We start from the raw sequence: 27,169 nt of genomic DNA, 5'->3' as shown, positions 1-27,169 counted from the left end.
TGTGGGGAAGCTGAACTCACTTCTCAAAGTGAAGCTCAACTCAAACATTGAATCACTGCCTCCAGGCAGCAAATTCAGCATGTGCACCAAATAGCTACCTAAAGGTTTAAAAAGAGATTTGTCTTTCATGTTAAGTAGTCACTCTGCTTACTTGATGGCACAAATTTAATTCAACCTAAGATAATTTGGTGTGCATTTGTCTGCTTTACTGTAACTTTTGAGAAAGTAAATTTTGAATAACATGCATATATCACTTAAGATCACCTGCCTATGTTTTAGGTTGACATCTTGAAACAGAATACTGGTAGCTACATCTTCTTAATTGGATATTATCTTATACTAGAGGTCCAGTGCACAATAGAGGTCTTGGCCTGTGGCATCGGGCTGAAACTGGCTCTCTGACATCCCCTGAGGGGTTCCGGATTGTGAGAGGGCACAGGCCAGGCTGAGGGACCCCACCTGTGCATGATCAGGGCCGGGAGGGATGCGGGAGGTTGGCCAGCTGGGGAGAAATCATATGAGGGCTCCAAGACATGTCTGGCCCGTCTCGCTCAGTCCCAATCGGCTGGACCCCAGCGACAAACTAACCTACCAGTCAGAGCGTCTGCCCCCTGGTGGTCAGTGCATAGCGAGTGGTTGAGTGGCCTTAGCATATCATTAGCCTTTTATGCTTTGATTGGTTGAATGGACAACCGGACTACCGGACACTTAGCATATTAGGCTTTTATTATATAGGATAATTTGATGAAACTTGGTTCATGATAGAAGTTACTTACAAGAAAATACATGACTCATAAACCATCTTTAAAATAAATTTAAGAGTGAAATTTAAATAGTACATCAGTCACTTATTTTCTTATAAGCAATTTACCTATCTTGGTCAATGTAAGACTTGTGTTACTCTGCTTTCAATCATATTTGCTTTAAAGGATCATGTTTTGGTTTGAGGTAAATATATCATTCATTTCACTGAGTACCATCTAATATACAAAACTGCTACTTTCAGAGATACCCTTAAAATTAAATGTATTCTATTCTATTTGAACAGTATGGAGTATTAAAATTAGTTTAATCATCAAAATATTTTATACTTTATTCTAATAAATTATGTATGACATAACCATTATTTTATTTCATTCTAAAAATCTCAGACTAACAAATCATTTGGATTTTAATAGTACAACAATTTTTATTCCCTTTCATAGAGTCAGAACAGTAAAAACTGCTTTGTTTTTGTATTCAATGTTAAACAGTGTTTTATAGATTAAATTCTTAGGTATCACTAAGAATTCAATAAACTACTTAAATACCCTGATTTTACTAAATAGCAGAATAAAAGTAGTTGAGAATCTCACAACCACTGGCATCATTGATTGAACTCAACTACAGAGATCTTGGTCACAACTAAGCTATGCCTTTAAAAGTGGTGGATAATAGCAATAATATGATTGAGAAGCTACTGGTTATAATGTATTAGGAAGATATAATAATAAGCAAAGTAAAAATGAGATATAATGATAAGGAAAGAGAACTGAGGAACTTTCTATCCACATCACACCAAGGAATTCTCACTCTCCTGGTACAATGAAAGAGTTCAATGGTTCCATTTAACAACAGAGGAAGGGATTAAATAGAAATGGTAATTATGCTTCAATACATGTCTTAATATCATTCATGCTAGTCAAGTTTAAGCCCTGCATGTAATCATAGTCAAACTGAGACATTCTGATTTGCTTCATCTTTTGAAGATCTCAGTATTGTGATCAGAGCATGGAAAATAATGAAATTCCAGGATGTGGTTGCAGATTAAAGAGGGAAGTAGGGATAGGACAGCACATGTGAAGCTACTTTGAGTGACACCTACAAACACTGGGCACACTGGGAACACTGAGTAAATATTAAATATTAAAAAGTAGAAACACCAACATCACCATGTTTTTATTAGTCTGATATCTTCTGATTTTTTTGTGCCATGCAAAATTATTTTTTATTGCTAACAAACAATTAAGCAGAACTAGAACTTTATTGTGGATTTGGATCACAGAGTGATTTGCTTATGCCAAATTTAGGAACAAGATACAGAAAAATGCCATCACTTCAAGCTCAATGTCTTCATAAAACTCAAACATGTTATCAGTTCCAACCCAATAAAAATAGCACCCCCCTAACTTTTTGCATGTCGTTCTCAAAATCAGTCAAATTTGAAATGATCCTTGACTTCTCTAACTCCTTATCCTTATGCCTTAGCCAAAACATCCAGTGGGCCTAGAAGTTGGGGAAATGGACATAGCAAGAGAAATGAGTAAATGAGATAGAAATAATTTCAATCATTGCTGTGAAGTATGTTGAGTATTTGCATTCTATCATAGTTGCTGAAAGAAGCTATGTTTGACATCAAGGTCGTTTATCCAGCATTATGCTTCACTTTCTAGAAAATTAACGAAGTATAGAGGCATTGACAAGGGAACCATCCAGAAAATTGAAAGAAATTCTTCCAGGAACTCAACAGCTTACTGGGAAAAAATTCCAGGACATACAGATACCAAGGGAGCAATTTGAAGTGACCTGGGATGTATCTATTGCGTTTGTGTCTGCAATGGCCACCAATCATGTGTAGAATTTATAAGCTATTTTTCTTGGCTATATGTGAAAGTAAAAAGGCTTGAGGCACTCTTTTCTATGTTTCAGCTTATTAGATAAGGTAAGCATTTTTAAAGGGATAAAAAACTAATTCAGGAAGGAAGCCAAGAAGAAAATAAATCTAAAGAGGCTAGGGAATCCCAACTATCATTAAGAATATGGCCAATAAAATAAATTGATATGGTAAAAAAAGACAACACATATTCAGAGTGCTGAACACAGTTATGCATCTCAACAATTGTCTTCCTCACAAATGAACAGTTATGATGTTCTAACTAAGAATGGTAAATCTGGTTTTTCTGAAAGATTGACAATGGCATCTCATGCTTTATGTAACAATGAGGAGCATTCAGAAAAGCTTTCTGAAATGAGGTTATTTACTGGTTAGCAAGCAACTGAACACAGGTTTGACACAATTTACTAGGGGGCTTGCTTGGGTTATTATTGACATATGTATCAAGATGTAAAGGATAAATAGTGAAGATTCATCAAGCTCACTGAATGCTGACACATGTGGGGATGAATGACAGCACCAAAGAAACTTGGGATGTCTAGTCACATTGAAATTCTGAATAGGAAAATGAAAGACATGAGAGCACAGGTGTTGTTTTCATTTCTTCTTCTAGTTTAAACTCATGACTTTAGAAGTTAAAGGAACAGCTATAACCTGTCTATATTTCTCCTTCCAACAAACATCTGGAGACATGACAACTCTGTTCTACAGAAACATCTGGGAATTTCCAGGCTCCATTCAGCTCACTGTTCCACGATCTCACTGTTTCACAATCTCCCTGTTCTCGCAATCTAAGGTAGAATCCAACTTCCAGCAGGAGAATGGAAAAAAGAAAAAGAAAAAGTGGGTACAAAGAGCTTCTGCTGGCTACCTCTTCTCATCATTGCTATGGGACCCTTCACACATTGCACTAACTAGAACTTGGTCACATGGCCACACGGAACTGCAAGGGAGACTGGGAAATGTAATGTTTACTTTGTGCAGCCAGCTAAAAATTATATTGCTATGGAAAAAGAGGAGAAAGGAAATAAAGGAACAATGAATATTCTTTGCTCATAAAATTGGGGGAAAAATTCTTATGTATAGTTTAATGAAAGAATGAATGACATAATGAATGACATTGTATTGTCATAAACATGAAGATTTAAGGATTGCAGATAAGACAAAGAGAAAATAGAAAACCCAGTATGCCTCATTAAACAAGGGGCAGGGTTAAAACGTATAACTTTAAATGGTATAAAAAAGCACAGTTCAATGGTTAATAGTGGATGCATAAGAAATGCATTGTATATTAGAGATGAAGACATCTCTCAAATTTGCCAATCTTAATATATAAAAACCCTGAGTCCATCACATCCACAACAACTGGGAAGCTCAACCAACCAGAAGTCAGTCCTGCAGTCAGCGCTGGGTTGACATGGCGACCCAGCACTGACTGCTACAGCTGCAGGCATGGTGACCCAGCACTGACTGCTGAGGGGGCTGCAAATGAGGCCCTAAGAGAGGCCTGAAGAGAGAAGCAGGGTCTGATACGTAGCCTCTGTGGCAGCTGTTGATCAGCACTTGTCTCTCTCTTTCTTTCCAGGCCTGGTCAGCAGCTGCGCCTCCATTTCTCTCCAGGCCTATACCAGGGCTGCTGATCAGCCCTGCCTTTCTGATCAGGCCCCTTTGATAGGCCCAGAGATGCTGACTGGCATAGAAACCAACCAATCAGAACCAAATCTGGGTTAGCTGTGAGGAGCCAATGGCTGCCTAGGAGGTGGAGCTTTTGATGCTGACTGGCATAGAAACTGACCAATCAGAACCAAATCTGGGTCAACTGTGAGGAGCCAATGGCTGCCTAGGAGGCGGAGTGTTTGATGCTGACTGGTATAGAAACCGACCAATAAGAACCAAATTGGCCAGCAGAGGAGGGCAGTTGGGGGCGAGATCAGGCCTGCAGGGGAGGGCAGTTAGGGGTGATCAGGCAGGCATAGGCAGTTAGGGGTGATCAGGCTGGCAGGGGAGAGCAGTTGGGGGCCATCAGGCTGGTAGGGGAGGGCAGTTGGGGGGACCAGGCTTGCAGGGGATGGCAGTTGGGGGTGACCAGGCTGGCAGGGGAGGGAAGTTGAGGGCCATCAGGCCAGCAGGGGAGGGCAATTGGGGGTGAGATCACGTCAACAGGGGAGGGCAGTTAGGGGCGAGATCAGGCCGGCAGGGGAGGGCAGTTGGGGGCGATGGGGCCGGCAGGGGAGCAGTTAGGTGTTAATCAGGCTGGCAGGGGAGCGATTAGGGGGTGATCAGAATGGCAGGCAGAAGCGGTTAGGGGCAATCAGGTAGGCAGGCAGGCGAGTGATTAGGAGCCAGCAGTCCTGGATTGTGAGAGGGATGTCTGACTGCCGGTTTAGGCCCAGATGTCTGGCAGTCAGACATCCCCTGAGTGGTCCCAGATTGGAGAGGGTGCAGGCTGGGCTAAGGGATACCCCCCAGTGCATGAATTTTGTGCACCAGGCCTCTAGTAACAAATAAATGAAAGGAATAGCTAATATGTTGGTGTGTCAAAATTTTCTAGTATACTTATATATCATTTATTTATAATTTATTCCTTGTCAATTTACATATAACATTCGAGGTAGTTGAATTAAAACTTAAAAAAATATGATACTCAGGAATACTCAATATCAGACAGAAATATAAAGATCCAAACTGCAGTGAAAAAATGAGTTGCATGTCAACAAAACATAGGAGATATGACTTACATGAATGAAGTCCTGGGAATTTTATAACCTCAATATAAGCCACCAGTATGTCACTGGTTTTAAAGTAGTTTATATAATTAAGAAATTCAACTCACTCCTTATCAATAAATTGTATGTATACTACTCAGAAGTTTCCAAGGTGCTTGGGGGATTAATTTAACTAAAGGCATAAAAACAAATCTTTTCCAACTTCTATATAGTTTTTCTAAAATTAATTATATTTTTTCCATTTTAGAAAAAATTGTTTGAGTGCTTTCACCGTTTTATCAAATATGAATGCTTGGCAATTAGAAAGATGAGATAAATTTTCTCATGACCCAGTTTACTCATTCTTTCATTATTTAATCAAATCACAGTTGTATTCACTATTATATAAATAGGTTCATTCACTGTCATATGAAGTTAAATTTACAACCTTAACAGGCTGTCAGTTAACAATAGGAAGCATAGAAATCACTGACTTAAACATAAGTTAATAGGAAACATTAAGATAATTTCACAATTCATTTTCGATAATCTTCTCTAGGTCATTAAGTACCTGTGCTCAGAATGGGGTTCAGCAATAGTAAATACTCAACAAATATTTGTTAAATAATTTTGTACATTGCAGAAAATATTGTGACAATCATACTAGAATTGGCTTTATTTTTTTGGTAGGGGGTGTAATGATTTTATTCACTAGCAATACTTCATTTGTGAAGCACTATTTCCAAATAGCAGAATGATAGTATCTCTCCTATATCATGTTAGAAACTACGTAAGATTGTAAAAATAAGTGAGCTAATTTTTTAAAGCATAGACTAGAATTATTCCAATATCAGATCAGAGTAAGAAAGTATGTTTTGACATCTTTAATGCTATGACATTTATATTTATTTTAATACATTTTAATTCTGCACATATCACATGATTCTGAAATTTATTTGTTCACAAACGCATGCTTTTTTGCATAATTAATTTAAAAAGAAGCACTCTTCATTTGTTAAAAGGGAATAGTTGATATATGTCTCTATATCTAAAACTAGAAGCCTGATGCACGTAATTTATGCAAGGGGCTCGACTCTCATATCCCAGCTGCCTTGGCCTTGCAGCCCCGGCTTCGTCCAGATGGTCGTTCTGCTCTTCAGCCGTTCAGTCGATTTGCATATTATGCTTTTATTATTATAGATATGATTTGTTATAATTAAACAGCTTTTATAAAAAATACCCTGGAAAAATATACTAATCTGAAATAAGATTTCTTTTTTGATAGGCACACTTTTTATTATATCAAAACTTCAAAATAATGAAATGATAAAAATTATTCCTTAAAAAGATGGTGAAATTATATTACTATGGTTGAGGTCCATATTAAGGGAAATAATGACTAATATTCTGTCTTAGACTATTATATCTATGTTGGTCTAGTTCCTGCTGAGAAGCTGGTTTTAAATCAATGATAAATATCTGGTGAAGAGTCTGGAGTCCATGTTGAATGAGGCAGGGCTGAAGAAGCTGCAGATGCTTTGCCCAGAGAGTGCATGACCAGTATCTTTATCTATCTTTTATGTGGAAAAGGTATTGATTTATTCTGAATATATACACACATTTAGTAACACCTAGGATTAGAGCTACCAATAAATGTAATGAGCCACTTCAAAATTGGTAATGTTCAATAATGTGGGTATACAACAGACAGATAAATCAGTTGGACAAAACAAGATGACCAATAAAAGGCAAAAGATAGGCATTGCATCAGTAAAAAAAGAAATAGAATATTTAATAAGTAATGGTGAAAAAACTGGCTAGCTATTTCCAGGAAAATAAACATCAGTTTAGAGTTTTGTCTTTTACCATACCCCCAAGTTAATTCCAGATGAATTCAAAAGATATACTTAAAACTAAAACTATAGAAGCTGAAATAAAATGTATTTCAGACAGTAAAATGGAAAAAAGACTTTTAGGTTAAAAAATAATAAATTAGCAAAAAATATCTATAGATACGGTTACACAAAATTAATCATTTTTGAATAAATTAATCAGAGAAGTGCAGGATTAAAAATACAGTGAGGTTTAGGGACAGAGCATAAGGTGTCCAGAGTGCCAAAAGATGCATAGAAGGAAGTTATTATAATCTAAAAATCTCTTGGATTTAGCACTTAGGTCATTGATGACCCTGAAGAGAGAATGCCAATAAATACATTAGAAGTTAGAATACAAGAGTTAAATTGAGGAAACTGAGATTTACTCTATACGTTGAAGAAATGTGGTACTAGTTAAAGGGAACTGAAGAAGTCTTTTGAAAAGATTCCAGAGTTAAGAGCATTTTATTCAACTGGCCCACAGACAAAGACCCAAGAAGTTCAAGGGCTTACAAATATATTTAAACCTTTAAAATTAAGTATTAGCAATGAGAATTGAAAAGAAAATTAAAACAAAGATTAGCAAATATTTAACATATAAAACATACCATTGAGTCAACTTTATTATTTATAAAATATATAATTTTTTCCATAAAATTTGAAAATGATTTGATAATTTTTCATTTTGTAAGAAATCCTAAGAATGTACAATATTTACAAAAATATAGCTAATGGTGAATTCAATTGGTTCCTTTAGGCCAAATAATTTCAAAAGGAAATTTACACTATACTTTGAAATAATTATAAAATATTATATATGATGAGAAATCTATAATAATAAAAGCGTAGTATGCAAATTGACCAAACAACCGAATAGCAGAACGACTGTCCAGATGACCTTCTGGACAACCACACTATGACACACACTGGCGCCAGGCCAGGCAAGGTGGGTGTGATGCAATTGGTCGGGGGGCCCCCACCATCGCCCCATGATCGCCCAATAGAGGGAGGCCCAGGCCACCTGGCTGGCGGCCACAGAGAGAGGCCCAGGCCACCCAGCCAGCAACCACAGAGGGAGGCCCAGGCCACCCAGCTGGCAGCACTGCAGCAGGTGGGTGGGGCCTCCATCTGTGGGGGATTAATCTGGGGGGGCTGGTGATCGATCGCCCCACAGAGGGAAGCCCAGGCCACCAGCCAGCAATGCTATGGCAGGTGTGTGGGGCTGGCCAGCAATCACCCCACAGAGGGAGGCCCAGGGCAGCCAAGTGATAGCACCCCACACCTGTCACCCGCAGAGGGAGGTGACTGGTTGAGGAGGGGGTGGGCCGTGCCACACAGATGACAAGCAGTGGCAGCGGCAAGGGTGGGACCAGCAGCTGGCAGCCGGGGAAAGGAAAGCCCTGATAGGCCTTGCTCGCTGGCCAGGCCTTGGGACCCTACTTGAGGGGTCCCAGATTGCGAGAGGGCGCAGGCTGGGTTGAAGGACACCCCCTGCCACCCATGCACCAATTTTGTGCACCGGGCCTCTAGTATCTTAATATTTGATCTGTGTAGGGAAGTCTCAGGAAATAGCAGTACCTAGGGTCTATGAAGATCTTACAACAACTCTAATTAAGGAAAACATTTGGAAAGTGGATTTCTGTAATTAAAAAGCAAGGAAGAGAAGGACTGAAGATATCTAAGGGAAACTAGGAGGAGAGAGAATCATCAGTCTATTGTTCTTTGAGGACAATTATTTTGAACTTAAAACAGCAAGCGCACAATAATAATTGGAGTAATTATATGCAAGATATGTGAAAAACGTAACACTGAGATACAGGATTTTAAGATGTCACAAATTCAGCATATATTTAGAAAAATTCTTTGCTATCCTTATAATTGTGTCAAAAATCATAGCAGTATAAATATATACCTTAGCCTTATTCTTTAATTAAAGCCATACTAACATTAAACTAGAAACCAAGCTGATCAAACATGAATGTTTTACATAGGTTACTATTTACTTACATAATTTAATTACAATTTGCAAGAAATTCTCCAGACATTTTGGAGCGCATTGAGCATTTCTGTATGCATGTGCCATGGAGTTTTAATTTATAAGTCCATGTATATAGAGAGCTATATAAAATAGCCAAAGATATTCAACCCACAAATATATGGGTACAATATACAAAGTACAGTCAAACTGCAACTAAACACCCAAGAAAAATAGAATTAATTTACAAAAACTGTTTTCAGACTTTTTAGTCTTGAGATCCCTTTGAAATCCTGAAAGTTATTGAGGATTTCAAAGAGCTTTATTCCATATGGGTTATAATCACTGCTGTTTCCTATATTAGAAATATAAAGTGAGACATTTTAAAAAGGTTTATGCATTAACTTATTTAGAAATCACAATAACACATTATAGGTCAATGTGAACATCAACTGACAGTATTAACATAGGAAAAAAGCTGGGTTTATATAGTTTTTGTCATTTTCCTATCCACACTGCACATCCAATTAATTTTCCTAAAACACAATTCATATCCTGACATTTTCCAAATTTCAAACCCCCAATGACTCTTCATTGTCTACAAACAAAAGTTAAAATTCCTTAAATTGAAAATAAAGGCCCTCAACAATCTATTCATAGCTCCTTTCCACCTTCTTCTACTACTTAGAGACACTTCCTACTCCAGACAGCTGTAGTTTCTCTCTTCTGAACATGACTTTGGAATCTTTGATTCAGTGGTCTTACATATACGTTTCTCTTCCAATTAGCATTATGTTTCCACCCTATGTTTTCATTGCACCTATTTCAACCTTATCCATCCTTCAAGATCTCACTCAAGTTTTGTCTGTTCCTCAACTCCTCCCTTGATAACCTAGGATATGCAACACATCTTCCTTCTGAATTTCTATTGAAATGATTTCCATCCTATTCTTTTTAGCAATTGGCACATACTGCTGGGTATCATTCATTTTCTTTTTCTGCAGTAAGGGAAAATTCTAACTGAATTTTGATATATATTTTATTCATGTCCAGATATTTTTATGACATCAGGTTTCTAAATATTACTGGACCTCAATGATTTTTCCATCCCAAAGCACCTGAGAGATAATACACATATACAGTCACCTATATACAGAATATATGTATTTCCTACACTTCCCAAAGTGTGTTTCTATTATAACCTTACTCCTCATAACTGTCCATATTTCACAAAGAGAAGTCATAAACTTGGTAGGCAGATTTTAATCCATCACTGAAGACATTAGTAGTAGTAACTAATAATAAACCCCAGATATACTACATATTTGGGACAAGAATAATAAAAAGGTCAGTATAAAAAGTGTCTCGCACATTCAATCATATTATATTGTTAATTAAAATCTAGACTGTATTTTAAATTAATAGACTTTTTAAAGAACAGTTTTAGATTTACAGAAAAATTGGGTAGATAGTAGTTCCCATTATATCATCCCAACCTCTCCTCATATTTCCTCTATTATTAACAACTTGTATTAATGTGGGACATTTGTTAAAATTGACGAGTCAATAATGATTCATATTTTTAACTAAAGTCCATAGTTTACACTAAAGTTTACTCTTTTCTACTAGTATATGTAGTTCTATGTGTTTTGACAAATGTCTAACATCATGTATCCACTATTACAACACAACACAGAATATTTTCATTGTGTTAAAAATCCCATTCTTCAGATTTTCATCCCTTCTCATCTCTCCCCAAACTCTTGTCTGTGTAGTTGAACCCTTTCCAGAATGTATTTTTCTATTATAATGTTACTCCTCATAACTGTCCATATTTCACAAAATTGAAATCATACAGTATGTAGCCTTTCAGACTGATTTTGCTCTTTTAGCAATATGCATATAAGGTTCCTCCATGTCTTTTTGTGGCTTGATAGTTCACTTCCTTTTATTGCTGGAAAATATTCTAAAGTATGGTTTACCATAATTTGTTTATCCATTCATATAATGAAGAACATTTGGTTGCTTCCAGTTTTGGTAATTATGAATAAAACTCTGAAATAAACATTCATGTTAGGTTTTTGTGTAAAGATGAATTTTCAAATCAATTGGGTAAATACCAAGGAGCAGGATAATGGATTGTATGATGAGTATGTTTAGTGTTCTGTAAGAAACCACCAAACTGTCTTCCAAAGTGGCTATACCATTTGCATTCCCACTAACAATGAATGAGAGTTTCTGTTGTTCTGCATCCTTGTCTGCATTTTGGTGTTAGTTTTTTAGATTTTAGTCATTCTATTAGTTGTGCAGTAGTATCTCATTGTTTTAATTTACAATCCCCTAATGACATAAGATGCTGAGCAGATTTTCATATGCATATTTGCCATGTGTATCTTCTTTCAGGAGCATCTGTTCAGATCTTCTGCCCAATTTTTAACTGAGTTGCTTTGTTTTTTTAATATTTTTTGTACACATATTTTTTGTATGTATATGTATGTACTTCAATGTAATAGTAAATGGAATCCTTAGCCATAAATGTACTGTCTATATACACTGAGTGGCCAGATTATTATGACCACCCCATCAGTACTTCGTTGGGCCACCTTTTGCCTTCAATACTGCGGCGCTTCTTCTTGGCATTGACTCCATGAGATGTTGAAAGGTGATGCGAGGAATCTGACACCATGCCTGATGAATAGCACTGTCCAGTTCTGTGAGATGTGATGGTTGTGGAACCAGCTGCCTGATGGCTCTTTTAACTTCGTCCCACAAATGCTCAATTGGATTGAGATCTGGTGATTGTGGGGGCCACTTAAGCAAGGTAAAGTCTCCCTCATGTTCTTGAACCCACTCCTCCACAATATGAGCACCGTGGTGGCATGGTGCATTGTCTTGTTGGAAGAAGCCATCTCCATTGGGATATGCCATCAACATGATAGGATGAACTTGATCAGCAATGATACTTAGGTATGTTGTGCTATTCAGACGTTGCTCCACACAAATTAAAGGGCCCAAATCATGCCAGGAAAACATGCCCCAAACCATAACACTGCCCCCACCAGCTTGAAGGGTTGTACTCATTCATGTGGGGTGCATGCTTTCATGCTGTTTCCGTGAAATTCTCACTCTGCCATCTGCATGATGCAACTGAAAACGTGATTCATCAGACCACATGACTTTTTTCCAATGCTTGACTGTCTAATCCTTGTATTCCTATGCGAATTGGAGATGTTTTATCTTGGTAACTCCAGACAGCAAAAGTGTTCGAACAGGCCTTTGGCTTCCATATCCCATATGATGCAATGCACGGCTAATTTGCCTACAAATGTCAGGTGGTCATAATAATCTGGCCACTCAGTGTATATAAAAGGCTAATATGCTAAGTGTCTGACCATCCAACCAGTCGCTATGATGCACACTGACCACCAGGGGCAGATGCTCAACGCAGGAGCTGCTGTGAGTGCACTGGCCATTTACAGAGAAACGGCACTGCAGCTCTGTCACCCACAAAACAACACTTGGCTTTTTCCAAGTTGGATACAGGCCCCGCCACCACCCCAGAGCAACAGCCCACCAAATCTCAGCCAATGCTGCCAAGACCCCATGGTGCAAAATGCTGTACACAGCCCAGCCCAGCCCGGAAATGGTGGCTGTAGGCACCAGGTAATGACGTCACGTGGCAATGCCCGGCTTCCTCTCCCTGGTGACAACTAGCCTCCTTGCAGTTTCTTCAGCCCAGGAACACGACTTGCTTTATTTCACAATTTAACCAAAAGTCTGTGAAGCATTTTCCCATGCCTCATCTGTGATCCTCACAGAAGTCCTGGAGTAGGTAGATAGGAGGGTTGGTAGAATCCTATTTTTTTTTCATTAGCCGGAAAACAAAGATTTAGAAAGTTTAGTAACTTGACCCAACTGAAAAGAAATAAGAAATGGTGGACCTTGAAAGTGACCTCAGTTTTTCTCACTGTGCAGAATATAGTCAATCAAACAGTGCTGCAGTGAAATATTTCACCATTTTTTTCTCCCTGCGTGATCTACAATGATAATCTACTTTGTGTTGATATTTACTGCTGTGTTGCTGACAATTACCTGAAAGAGAAGTTGGGGTGCTTCACTGGGCTGGAAAAAGTTTAGCTACATCAGAAAGCAGGTCTAATTAAGCAAGTTTATTCTATATATATATAAAAGGCTAAGTTGACTTGTGCATGTGCAATACATATAAAGCTCTCGCTGGCTCCAATCCCACACATGTTTCCATCTGTCATTGTCAATCGTGAATTTGGTTGACACTTCTATTATAGAGAAAGGGCAAATAATGATATTAAAATATTTATTCTAAATAATTTCCTTTCAATGTGCACAAATCCGTGTACCAGGACACTAGTAAATATATGATGATTAAAATTTCCCAATCAACAATCCAGGCTTGACAGAAAATCATAAAAGTCATTATTTTTTTCTTTGTTGATACCAATTCTTAGTTTTAATGTGCCCAAGAAAGTATATTTAAAATGTTTAAGGACAAATTTAAATGTTCTGATTGGCCAAATAACCATTAAACCATTGCCTCCACTTATTTTCAACTTTAAAATAATTTTTAGTTATCATGCTAGCAAATATATGTTAATATATGCCCCCTCTAAACTTTTAAATATAAAGCTTAAAAGGTTCAAGGAAAAGAAATATTCAAGGAACTGGGGTTGGGGGGTGCAGATTTTTGTGTGATGAGACATGAAAAATATTTTTCCTGCTTGATCAATTTATGAAAATATGTGGAGGAACTTTAAATACATATGATTAAGTGAAAGAAGTCAATCTAAAAAGCCTATCTACTATATGATTCCAATTATATAACATTCTGGAAGAAGCAAAACTATAGAGACAGCAAAAGATCAGTGGTTGCCAGGGGTTGGGTATAAGGGAGAGGGATGAAAAGGCAGGGCACAGAAGATTTTTTTTAGGGCGATAAAAATTACTCTGTATGATACAATGATGATAGATACACATACAAACCAACAGAATGTGTAAACCTAAGAGTAAACCTTATGTAAAATATGGACTTTGGGTGACAGTGATGTGACAATATAGGTTCAATAATTGTAACAAATGTACCATTCTGGTAGGGGATGTTGGTAATAGGTGAGGCTATGCATGTGTGGGGACAGGGGTATGTGGGAAATCTCTGTACCCTCCCCTCAGTTTTGTTGTGAACCTAAAACTGATTTAAAAATAAATGATTAATAAAATAATTCTTTCAAACAGGAACATTAAAAGAGTTTAGCATCATAAATCCTGTTGGTAATAAGAACAAAAAAATTAGCATTAATTTTTTATATTCATTAGGGGAACATCTAAAATTCTGGAAGTACATAGCTATTGAAGTAATAGCAATAGGTTCCTCACTTCTCATTGCAAGTGTGAATCAGGTTTAAATAATACATAAGCCAAAAGGTTTAGATAAATTCATGAATGATTTTAACAGAAATTATTCACAGAAAAATATTCAGGAAGCCATTTTGGGCATTTTTCCTATTTTGTAAGTAACATCATGCTAAGTAATGCTAAATATCATTAATCATCATGCTAAGTAAGGAATTGATACTATGATTGACAATATTTTTAACAAAAATATTGTTAACAAGGCTAAATGGCCATTTACTTGACATATTTCATTTTTCATGTTCTATCATGTGAGATGATGTCTTTTATTTATTTTTTGAACTCTATCATTATGCTACCACAGTCATTAACAATTTGATGTACCCATATAACATGCCTTTCATCTTTGAGAACAAATTTACTCTATTATTTTATACATAAACTCTTAAACATAAATCTAGACTCACTAGAAAAGATAAACTTACAAAAATCTAAACCTTTTCTAATATAATAAACCCCGATATGTGGAGGGATACGATGAACAATATTCATCACCTATTAAGTATCAGAGTGCAACAAAAATTAGATGGGCAATGGACAGGTAGGGGATAGAGAAAACAAGGGTTTGGAGGTGAGACAATATAAACATATTGTCATGACTGGACCTGAAAGGGAAGTTGTCTGCATATCATAATCAACAATACCTCTATCACAGTTATATTGTGTGAACACTGGTCTATAAAAGCCAGCAAACATTACAGATTCTATTCCCTAATTACAATTGCACATGAAAGATATCCTAAGCCTATTCATCAGTACTCTTCTATCTACGAAAAAATATAACATTGAATAAAGGGTGGGAAGCGGGAGTAAATGGATTGACGATAAGGAAAACACTGACCTCTTCATTTAATTTTGCAGTGGTAAGATCTTTAGAAACCCACTGCTCCATATGTTCTTAAATAGATACATTTGCAATTTAGAAGATATTGCAAATATGTTAAATCAGTGAATTTTTTCAGTATCATTCATGGTATTAGTACAAATCTAACCTAATCGGAGGCATTGTAAATTATTTCCCTTTGCTATTCCTTTAATGAACACAAAGAACAGTTAGTTACCAGATACAGTACTCCCAGAGGGCACGGTTTGTCTCTGAAGTGACCTCAAACAGACTGGCTCTCAGTGAAGATTTGTGAAATGCTGTATGACTGCATCAGTATCACAGCCTCCACGTGTTTGTAAACAATTGCTAAAGTTTCCCTGAGCCTCCTTTTCAGGGCTGTGTTTTCCAAAAAGGTTTTTCTCATTCAATTAAGGTATATCTACAGATGTGTTTGCTGCCTATATTAGATTTTTAACTTCTGGAATTCAGAAACCAGGGCAATTTTTCTTAATTTGTATCCTAAAATTACATTACAGTACTATGCATCCTGACAACACTTCATAAATACTTAGAAAGATTAATATCCATTCCTTTGCATTTTACACAGAGCCCAGTTTCTGGATGAGCAGCTCTGAATGCTCAACTGGATGAGCCCTGACAGGTGCCAAGCACAGTATACTGGAAAGTGGCTTCTATATGCAGCACGTATGTGAGACAGATAACAAATATTAGCCAGGGTACATTAATCCCGATGAAAAGAGTAACAACTTAATTCTCTCGATAAGAAAACCGAAGCAAAAAGAATAAGAGGATGAACTAAAGGCATGGGAGTAAAACATCAGATTTTCCTTTAATTAAATGGATATTTTAGAAAATAGCTTTTGGAGTCTCAATTTATACAGATAATTTTAACTCAGAATTTTCTTTGTATTGTGTGAGGGGCAGGAAAGAGAATGTCTCATGTTTGCACCTTCATGTTGAAAGTATAATTAACAGAAATTACATAAAAAGGTTCACTAAACTTTTAATTCCCAAATCATCTTTAAAATTTTCTTGAAGTTTTACTGTATTTAGTATGAGTCATTACAATATAGCACTTAAGGAAAATATACATAATACAAAATAATAGTGTAACATTCTTGTGGTAACTACAAGTTTTGTAAAACTAATTTCAACAATTATTTAGGTACTCAGTTATAAAATAACATATGAATCGGATTCATAATTTTGTTTTAAATTATCTTTCCATGGATCAAAAAAACTGACTATTAATCTTTTTTGAAGTTTAGGCTCTGTTTACCATCATTTACAATTGCTTTAAGTGGATTTTTATTAAATTTTGGTATATTCAAGAGGTATTCTGTTAGCAATATTTTTAAAGATAGAGTTTAAGCAGAAAAATAAAGATGTCAGCTTATTATGCTTTTATAGTATTACTAGAAGCCCAGTGCACGAATTTGTGTGTAGGTGGAGTCCCTTGGCCTGGCCAGTGATTGGGGCCGTCTTGCCCAGTCCCGACTGGGGCCCGATCAGGCCAATCAGGGCCAGCTGGCCAGGGAGGGACCGTGGGAGGGCTCCAGGGCATGTCCGGCCCTCTCACCCAGACCTGATCTGCCGGACCCCAGCAGCAAGCTAACCTACCGGTTGGAGCATCTGCCCCCCGGTGGTCAGTGTGCATCATTGACTGGTTGAGCGGCTGACCGAACAGTTGACCTATTGTTCAGACACTTAGCATATTATACTTTTATTATATAGGATGTAACAATTAAGAGCCAGACCATCTTGATTCAAATTCCACTTCTGCCATTTACCAGCTGAGAGAATTTGGGCAAATTTCTAAATTTCTCTATGCCTGAGCTTCTTAATCTATAAATTGTGGATAACAAGAGTACATGCCTCATAGTCTTAGTGGTGAGTAAATGTGTTACTACATAAGCGCTGGAACAATTCTTAGCTATTTTTTATTGTTATTATTCTTGTAAATTAGAAATGTAATTCTAGAGAAGAAAAAGCTAAATTCAAATATGTAACTATTTCATTGAATCCAGATAAGTATCTTTTTGTACAAAATAAAAAAATCAGTAGTTTGCACATATATAATAAGTAGTGATCTGGTGTTTGTGTGTATGTGCTAAGTAATAATCACATTAATAATCTTAACTTCCAATTGAACAGAAATAAAGACAAATGGCCATTCTTGCATAATGTGCAAAGCTGAGTGAATAACTGACATATCTTTCTGTGATTCCTTGCAGATATTATGGAAATCAGGACAGTGGAAGTTGGAATTGTGGCAATCAAAGGGGTGGAAAGTGAATATTTTCTTGCAATGAACAAGGAAGGAAAACTCTATGCAAAGGTATTAATAATTGATAGTGTAGCCTTAATTTTCCAAACTTATTTTTATCAAGAATATCTTGCCTTTTTGAAAAGTAAAAATGGAATTAATTTTTCTCTTACCATATAATTTAATGATTTCATTACAACATTTTATATTCAAGCATTAAGAAAATGCCACATGTTGTTTTCCCCACATGTGTGTCTCTGGACAAATTGTTTAGCTTTCTGGACTTTCGTTTCTTCATCTGTAAAATTAGCTAAACTAGCTAACTTCTAAGGATTCTTCCAGCTCTAACATTCCATGTGCATTTTAGATACTTAAAATATAAAATTTCCATCCATCAATACTAAAGCTCTTATTGTTAGAGTTCACTCAATTTGCACATTGCTGACATGGAAATTCTTGGGGGGAAAAATTCAGAAGTTTATCAATCTCAAAATTATGGGCTTTAAACTGCAAGTATTCCCATTGTTCCCACTTTATTACAATGTGAAATATATAACAGTTCATCCCACAGTAATAAAGTATAACTATCTTTTGTATTCCCACAGTCCAGCACAATACCTGGCACAGGTTAATTACATAAAAACATAGGTTTAACTGAATGAATGAATGAATAAATGATTAGATGGACAAACAAATAAATTATCCTTTTATTTTCCATCACTATTGCAGACAGTGTAGTAAGAAATAAAGGTTGTGAAATATGTCTTTCAGCTGAGGGAGGCAGAGGCTCTGCTAATCATATCAAAGTTTCAGTGGTTAGGGAATGAGTGGGGGCATAGTAAAATGAGAGCTGCTAATCAGGGGGAAATCACTCCCATTATTAAAGAACAGAAGCAACTGACTGCCCAAAGCTACATGTCTGAAACCATGTTGCATAACTAAATGTGTATCATTTTATTTTTAAATTGAAGATCTTATTTTTTTGCAAATATGTAAATTGCATTATGCCCACTCAAAAAAGTCATATATGCTTTAATTCTACCAAATATTATTGCTTACTCTTTGTTTAATTGAGCCACTCTAAAAATCATTTAGCTAATGTTGTTTGTTTGTTGTTTTAACAGAAAGAATGCAATGAAGATTGCAACTTCAAAGAATTAATCCTGGAAAACCATTACAACACATATGCATCAGCTAAATGGACACACAGTGGAGGAGAAATGTTTGTTGCCTTAAGTCAAAAGGGGGTTCCTGTAAGAGGAAAAAAAACGAAGAAAGAACAAAAAACAGCTCACTTTCTTCCTATGGCAATAACCTAATAATATATGGTATATAAGAAACCAGTTCCAGCAGGGAGATTTCTTTAAGTGGACTGTTTTCTTTTCTTTTCTCTTCTCTAAGTAACCAAGAAAGGCTGGAAAACTACTGAAAAACTGATCAAGCTGGACTTGCGCATTTATGTTTATTTTAAGAGACTGCATTAAAAAAGGTTTGAAAAATAAACACAAAAATCAGATTTAGTAACTAAAAGTTGTAAAAAATTGTAAAACTGGTTGTACAATCATGATGTTAGTAATAGTAATTTTTTTCTTAAATTAATTTACCCTTAAGAGTATGTTAGATTTGATTATCTGATAATGATTATTTAAATATTCTTTTCTGCTTATTAAATGGCTGCTATAATAATAATAATGCAGATAATGTTATATAAGATATGTCAGACCTAAAGGCTGCTGGAATGATTTGTCAGATAATCAAGTCAAGGCTAAGTATGAAAGATGAGCAGTAGCTGAAATGCTTTCTAGTGAAAAATTATAATTCACTTAAACTCTAATCAGAAAAGAAGGAATATTCTCAAAAATTCTATTATGGAATTGAATAGTTATACAAAGTATATGATTAGGACATTTTTGTGCCTAGTAACAGGAACAAAATTCCTAATGCTGCTCAAATTGAAAGGGTATTGCTACAAGGATGTTTTCAAAAATCTTGTATATAAAATAGCAATAATGATAATAATACTGTACTTCATCTCACTTGCCACAAAATAACATTTTATAATCCCTAAAAGTTAAAATTCAAGTAATATAATCTATCTTTTGTATAATTCATATTCAGGAATATGGCTTATAATAATGTTTTCCCCACAAATAATCATGCTTTTCCTTTTCGGTGGTTACAGCATTAAACTCTATTTTAAGTTGTATATGAACTTTATTGTTTTGTTATTTAAGTTTATGTTATTTATAAAAAACAACCTTAATAAGCTGTATCTGTTTCATATGCTTTTAATTCTAAAGCAATAACAAAACCGTCTGGCTCCACTGCAAGTTCCCTCCTCCTCGTGACCAACACCAAGTCCAGTACACAACACTCGGGCCAGCAAATCCTGGATGACAGACAAAAATGACAGCCTGCAGCAATCTCACAATAGATGTCTCACAGGGAACAATACAAAAATGCGAAATATGTTTTGCCACATACTCTTGTCAGTTAAATTGAATCGTATAAGTTAAAAGAACTTACAGAATTTTAAAGTTAGACTACATTTGAGCTTATCAGTAAAAAATACCATATTTAAAAAACATGTATATTTAAAGTTAGTAATTTTTCTAATCTCTAGAAATCTGGACATTTGGAGTATGGCAGCATTAAAAGTGGTTTCCCTGTTAGATGGCAAGAGCACAATGCCCAAAATAGGGTATTGAGGCCCAGAATATCATAAAGGCTTGAAATCAGGCTACAGATAATGGGTTTATCAGAAAAATAAATTTCCACTCATAACTCTTCCATTGGCACTTTATATATTCATTAATAGGAGGTCAAAATTTATCTAAATTATACTATTGGCATGCTCACCATGGTGGTTTTAATTTCAAAATATTTTTCATTCAAGTTCCTTTGTTTTATATAAATGTTATATGGTAGTACATTTATAGGTGAGAGTTACAGGAAACAGCTAAATCAACAGAAACAACAAATTCGATTGGTTTTCTTGTGGCTCACCTATCTAACCAGGCTGCAGGAAGCTAAAAAGAACTGCCCTTTCCAAGATCTACCCTGGGGAGATGCCAAGAATGATTTTTTCTTTAAAAAAATTTTTTTTATTGATTTCAGAGAGGAAGAGAGAGGGAGAAACAGAAACATTAATGATGACAGAGAATCATCAATTGGCTCTCTCCTGCACGCCCCTGGCATGTGCCCTGACAAGGAATTGAACAGTGACCTCCTGGTCCATAGGTCGACACTCAACCACTGAGCCACTGTGGCCAGGCCAAGAATGATATTTTTAACTGTTATCTAACTCAAGGGCCTTACTAGTGTAGGTTCCTAGATCAGCTTCTGGAGTCTTGTAAACATGTGAGGGCAGAAGAGGACCTATGTTTTTCATATTTATTTTCTTAGGACCTAGCAGAATATCTGTCCATACTCAAATTTTATATGCATTGATTCAATGTTTGAATATCAAAAAAATTAATAATGAGACTAATTTTACTTCATTTGTAAAAGTCAGGGTGAAACATGATTATATGGATATGTAAGCAGAAATATACACTAAGTGGCCAGATTATTATGATCTCTCCTACATAATAAAAGGCTAATATGCAAATTGTCCCCTTGACCAGGAGTTTGACCAGCAGGCAGGCTGGCCAACCATCCATGTCCCCTCCCCTTGGCCAGGCTGGCTGGACCCCACCCATGCACCGGGCCTCTAATATATATATATATACACACACACATACACACACACACACACACACACACACACACACACACACACACTGAGTGGCCAGATTATTATGCGTTCAGAGATCATAATAATCTGGCCTCTCAGTGTGTATGTGTGTGTGTGTGTTAGGATCAGATACTCTTTGTCTATGAAGTTATAGTTACAATCAAATTATATTGCAATGTTGAATTAAGCAAACCAATATTTAGCAGTAATTCCAATCTGGGAGCATTTCTAGAAACACTTTTAATTTTTTGTCCCCCTCCTTTTTTACATCTATCATGCAAATTTTAGAAAATCTGTACTAGTTACATATGCTTAGAATTCTAGAATCTTAAAACTACAAGGGGCCTTAGTCCCTCTTATTCATCTGCAGACCAGGAAATTAAGATTATAATACATCCAAAGTCACGTACCTGGTTAGGTAGAGAGCTGTCACAAGAGTCTAGGGCACTTAGCATGTGCTTCCTACTCTTAGACTATTAGGATTATTAGCTAGTGGTCTCATTAAAAAAATACTATTGAGATAGGATATTTATATTTGAATGTTCATACCAGTATATATGCATGACTTGTGTTTTGACAATTCACTTCATATATAATTGATTAGTCTATACTGTGATCTCAATCAAAAGGATGAAAGAAGTAATGCAATTTCTCATCCTAATTCCTACTCAACTCTTACATGTACCCCATTTGTTTACAAATGGAGAGCATTGTGCAAAATACCCATATAAACAGAGTAATCTTTTTTTAAAATGGTCTTTGAAAAGAATTGTTGGTTAAATACATATATTTCCAATAATTAGGAAGGAAAAAACTAAAAGAATATAAATTGTTAGCAAAAGAAGTTAATAAAGAAAATACTTTCAATGCAGTTAGTGAAGTAAAACATTTTCACATGAAAAAGCTGTTATCAGCCTTTGAGTTGGTAAAACTCTTTGATAGAAGAGTTCTGGAGATGAATTCTCAGTTTCCATCAGTGCCTGTCCCAATTTTCTACTGAAATGCCAATCATAGAGGCAGAGAATGAGAGTCTAAGGCAGGGGTGGGCAAACTTTTTGACTCGAGGGCCACAATGGGTTCTTAAACTGGACCGGAGGGCCAGAACAAAAGCATGGATGGAGTGTTTGTGTGAACTAATATAAATTCAAAGTAAAGGAGCGGAGGGGAGAGCAAGAGAACCCTCCGCTCTTTCGGCTCCGCGAGCCGGATAGAACAGCCGAACTGGCCGGATCCGGCCCACGGGCCGTAGTTTGCCCACGGCTGGTAAGGTCACACACAAAAGACACAAAAAGACTCATGTAATTTTTGCATTTTATTCCATAATACATTTGTGTTTGCTTTAATATGAAAGTGACATCAGTGAGTAAAAATGATCCACCAGAAAGATGTACAAATTTTATCACATGGTTTCATTTACACCACTACCCTAGTGCCATATACTTGGGCATGAAAAAGTCACAAGAGATCCTGTACCTTACCATAGTCCAACTTTACAAACAGATGATACATGGCAAAAGAAAACCAAAAAGTTATCTAAAATTCACTCTGGATAAGAGTGATATTAAAAAATGTAACGACCAGTATGAGTGGTTACTGGTCAATCACAAGGTGTTTCTATAAGGCTGCAATCAAGGTGTTGGCCAGGCCTGCAGGCTTCTATTATCTCTATGCTCACCCCGGAGAGGGATACACCTTAGATCCTCACTGACTCTTGGCTCACAACACCACTTCCCCATGATGGGCCTCCCCATAGCAGGACTAGTTCCCACAGAGCAAGGAATCAGAAAGAATGAGAGAGTATTCCTCAAACAGAAGCCTCTGTATTTTCACAACTAATCTTCTGCCTGTCTTCAAGGAGAGGGAATTATACCTGAGCATAACTACTAGAAAGGAGGGATCATTGAGGCCATTTTAAAGGCTACCTAACATAAATCGTGAACTGGATGGTTTTACAGCTACTACCACAGTCAAGATTCCTTGGTGCCTGATAAGAGTAATCCATGGCTTTCCGTGGTGAGCCATTCAGCAGAGGAAGAAGTAGGTACGTATATTCTATGTGGTAGCTTTCTTGATCCTTCCCTGTGTGGTCCGTTCTCTGAGAAAGGGTTTGAACCACAGTTCTGAACTGCCTATTAGCTTGAGTTGTGCCTGCTGAGAGTCCTAATACATCTGAAAAACTAACAATATTACTTTGCCTCCATATGAAGGAAATGACCCTGCCTTCAGAGCCAACCTGAAGATAATTCTCCCCTCCACTACCCTACCTCAAGAGAATAAGGTCACAGATGCCAGTTGAAACTCCTCAAGCCTTAGAGAGTTTAGATGGTGGAAGCAATCAATCACAAGTTGCCCAAGACCATCTGAGGATAAAAAAACCCCAAAAGACTTGAAAAATATTTTATTGCTAGATGTACACTGGAATTATATGGGATTAAAAAAAAATAATGATTTCGAGGCACTACCCCAGGCCAGTTGTATATCTGGAATAAGACCCAGGCAATGGTATTTTTAAAGCTCCCTAGGAAATTCTACTGTGCCTGCGCATTTGAGAGCCAATTAGCTAAACAGGGCAGGCAGGGGAGAATCTCTTTAGAACCCTTATTGGCTTCTTAATTCCTATTGGATTTAAATTCTGTAAAATAGCATCCAAAGCTGTCATACAATTGGCTCTTACCTTACCTGTCCAATCTTCTCACTGCTCAACAACAAACCTTAAAGTTTCCTTAGTCCATTGTGTTTATCTCATCACCAGGCCATAGGTTTTACAAGGAGAGGATCTTACATGTTTTGTTCACTAGAATATCCCAATGCATCTTTAACAGTCTCTGGCACATAGTAACTAAGCCCTTAGTAAATATTCAGTGAACAAATGGATAAATGAATTCCAGTTCAAGGAACAGAATAATGAGCATACATAACTACAAAGCATTATGTCAATATTAAAACAAATGCAGATGCTTTGTTCAAACTAGTGATTCTCTCAGAATTATTTCCATGTCACTCAATAGAGTATATTAAAGCATTTTATAATACAACTAGAGGCCCGGTGCAAGAAATTTGTGCATGGGGGGTGTGTCCAGCTCAGCCCAGCCTGCACCCTCTCCAATCTGGGACCCCTCGAGGGATGTCTGTCTGCCCATTTAGGCCCGATCCCAGTTGGACATCCCTCTCACAATCCAGGACTGCTGGCTCCCAACTGCTCACCTGCCTGCCTGCCTGATTGACCCTAACTGCTTCTGCCTGCCAGCCTGATCACCCCCTAACCACTCCCCTGCCAGCCTGATCAATGCCTAACTGCTCCCCTGCCGGCCCGATTGCCCCTAACTGTCCTCCCCTGCAGGCCTGGTTGCCCCCAACTGCCCTCCCCTGCCGGCCCGGTCACCCCTAACTTCCCTCCCTTGCCAGCCTGGTCCCCCCTAACTGCCCTCCCTTGCCAGCCTGGTCCCCCCTAACTGCCCTCCCCTGCCAGCCTGGTCACTCCTAACTGCCCTCTCCTGCCAGCCTGGTCACTCCTACCTGCCATCTCCTGCCAGCCTGGTCACCCCCAACTACCCTCCCCTGCAGGCCTGGTCACCCCTAACTGTCCTCCCCTACAGGCCTGGTTGCCCCCAACTGCCCTCCCCTGCCGGCCTGGTCACCCCAAACTGCCCTCTTCTGCCAGCCCAGTCACCCCTAACTGCCCTCCCCTGCAGGCCTGATGCCCCCTACTGCCCTCCCTTGCAGGCCTGGTCCCTCCCAACTGTCCTCCCCTGCCATCCAGCTTGTGGCAGCCATCTTGTGTCCACATGGGGGTGATCATCTTTGACCAATTGCAGGCGGCCATCTTGTGTGTTGGAGTGATGGTCAATTTGCATATCACATCTTTATTATATAGACTAGGGGCCCTGTGCATGAATCCATGTGCGAGTAGCTCGCTGCAGCTTGCCTCAGCTGGTCCCTCCACCCATCGCCGCTAGTAGCTCGTGCCCCACCCTGCCCCACCCACCACAAGACCCATCAATGCACCTCCAGCCTGCCCAGCGGCATGTGCCTTGCTGCACTTGCAGCCCCGCCCACCCGCCATTTGGTTGGTGCAGTGTGAGGGCATTAGGGCGCTTGCTTTTATAATATAGATGAAAAACCATTGCTTTTCATGCCATCCAGCACCTCTGACCACTGTTACCAATCAAGGACCAACATATCTGGGGCAGGGATTTGCAGGTCACCCTATGGCAGACCATGGAAAATTATCTTAAAAGCTAAATAAGTAATTAGAAAATTGCTTGGTGAGCATGACATTAAAGCACACAGAGATAAAATGGCTTAAAAAGATATATTAATCAAATTATTATGAAACCTAATTCACAATGATCAAATCTGGATAGTTCTGTAAAAACAATGCCAGTTCCTGTTTCTTTGGGCTTCCTCTATCCTATGCCACATGTTGTTTTCCCCACTTGTGTTCATACAATCTTTCTCCATATAATATAAAATACAACCAACAACAATACAATAATACAACTTATTAAATTAGTACCACATTGGGACTATGTGGTACTAATTTAATAAGTACCACATAGTTGTATTATTGGGACTAATAATACAACTTATTAAATTAGTACCACATTGGGACTATATCTCTGGCCATCTTATTAGTGTCTTGGGAGTTTCCTCACTCTTTACCATGCAAATTTCTTGGTTTTCTTTCAGTGATGTATAATGAAAAGCACAATGTCAATCTTTTACTGACTTAATTTTCAGAAAGCTACCTTATTTCTAAGTTTTAAGGTTTATTTTTAAAATGTCTCTAAGCATTGGTGACAGTGAAGAGTTAGCAAAATGACAGAGGTACAAATTAAAGTTTAACTAGCTCATCCATCTGGCTAATACTTTAAGTATTTTTGGAACATGTCATTTGCTGAATAGAAACTTGTACTGTGTGTGAGTAACTATTACCTTTCTTTTTTATTTCCATCTCCCCACAATACCACCTGAAGTAATTTGCACATAGGGTACTTAAAAGCTACATGTTGACTGATTGTAAAGATTTTTAAAATTGCCTGTAGTTTAGATTATAGTTTGTTAAAAATCATGGAGTATGTTAATGTTTTAACCTTAAAGTCTAGATAAAGGGGGAAAATTTGGTTTAAAAATTAGGGGACAGGTATAAAAACATTTTTAAAAGTGATCCTCATCTGAATTTAAAAGGTTATATGGTGTTGTACCATAATAAGAATGACCATTAAAACTTTAGTCTTGTAAGTAATCTAACAATTCACTGGTTAAGGGGAGCTGGCTTGTAAATCCTGTGTCATTCCAGATACTGAATTCTATAACTGTTTACATCCCTATCCTGAAAGGGGAGGTATGCCTCTTTGTTTGGAAGGCAAATTTTAACTATCTGCTCTGTATTTACTTCATTAAAAACAAAAAAAGAAAATTCTCTTAGTTTAAAATTCTGGAGAAAAGTTAACCCACATGACAGTAAGCATCTCAGATGTCAAGAAGAAAAAACAATGTTTTAAATATGTTTTAGATTAGAAGAGGCAGTTCTGAGACATCAGGATACATGGAGCACAAGTGATTTTATTCCTTGAAAACATATATGCACACATGCATGTAAATACTTATGTTTTACCCAGGTTTTGCTCTTGACCTGCCTTGGCATTCCTACAGCAAACAGATTAAGGTA

General features: G+C 37.3%; 2 protein-coding genes across 2 annotated transcripts in view; one reads left to right on the top strand and one right to left on the bottom strand.

The window, feature by feature from the left end:
• The window catches only part of FGF7 (fibroblast growth factor 7), a 68,508-nt gene extending 48,476 nt beyond the window's left edge, over positions 1-20,032 (top strand). The window contains exons 3-4 of the mRNA XM_080682713.1: positions 17,731-17,834; positions 18,887-20,032. Coding sequence (XP_080538839.1) covers positions 17,731-17,834; positions 18,887-19,081 — 299 coding nt within the window. The 3' untranslated portion in view covers positions 19,082-20,032. The remainder of the gene's footprint in view (positions 1-17,730; positions 17,835-18,886) is intronic.
• The window catches only part of FAM227B (family with sequence similarity 227 member B), a gene marked incomplete at its 5' end in the record, with an annotated part of 208,610 nt that overhangs the window by 125,708 nt on the left and 55,733 nt on the right, over positions 1-27,169 (bottom strand).

The sequence above is a fragment of the Plecotus auritus genome (assembly GCF_963455305.1).
Source record: "Plecotus auritus genome assembly, chromosome: 1".
NCBI classification, from domain to species: domain Eukaryota; kingdom Metazoa; phylum Chordata; class Mammalia; order Chiroptera; family Vespertilionidae; genus Plecotus; species Plecotus auritus.
This window is presented reverse-complemented; position numbering and strand designations above follow the sequence as displayed.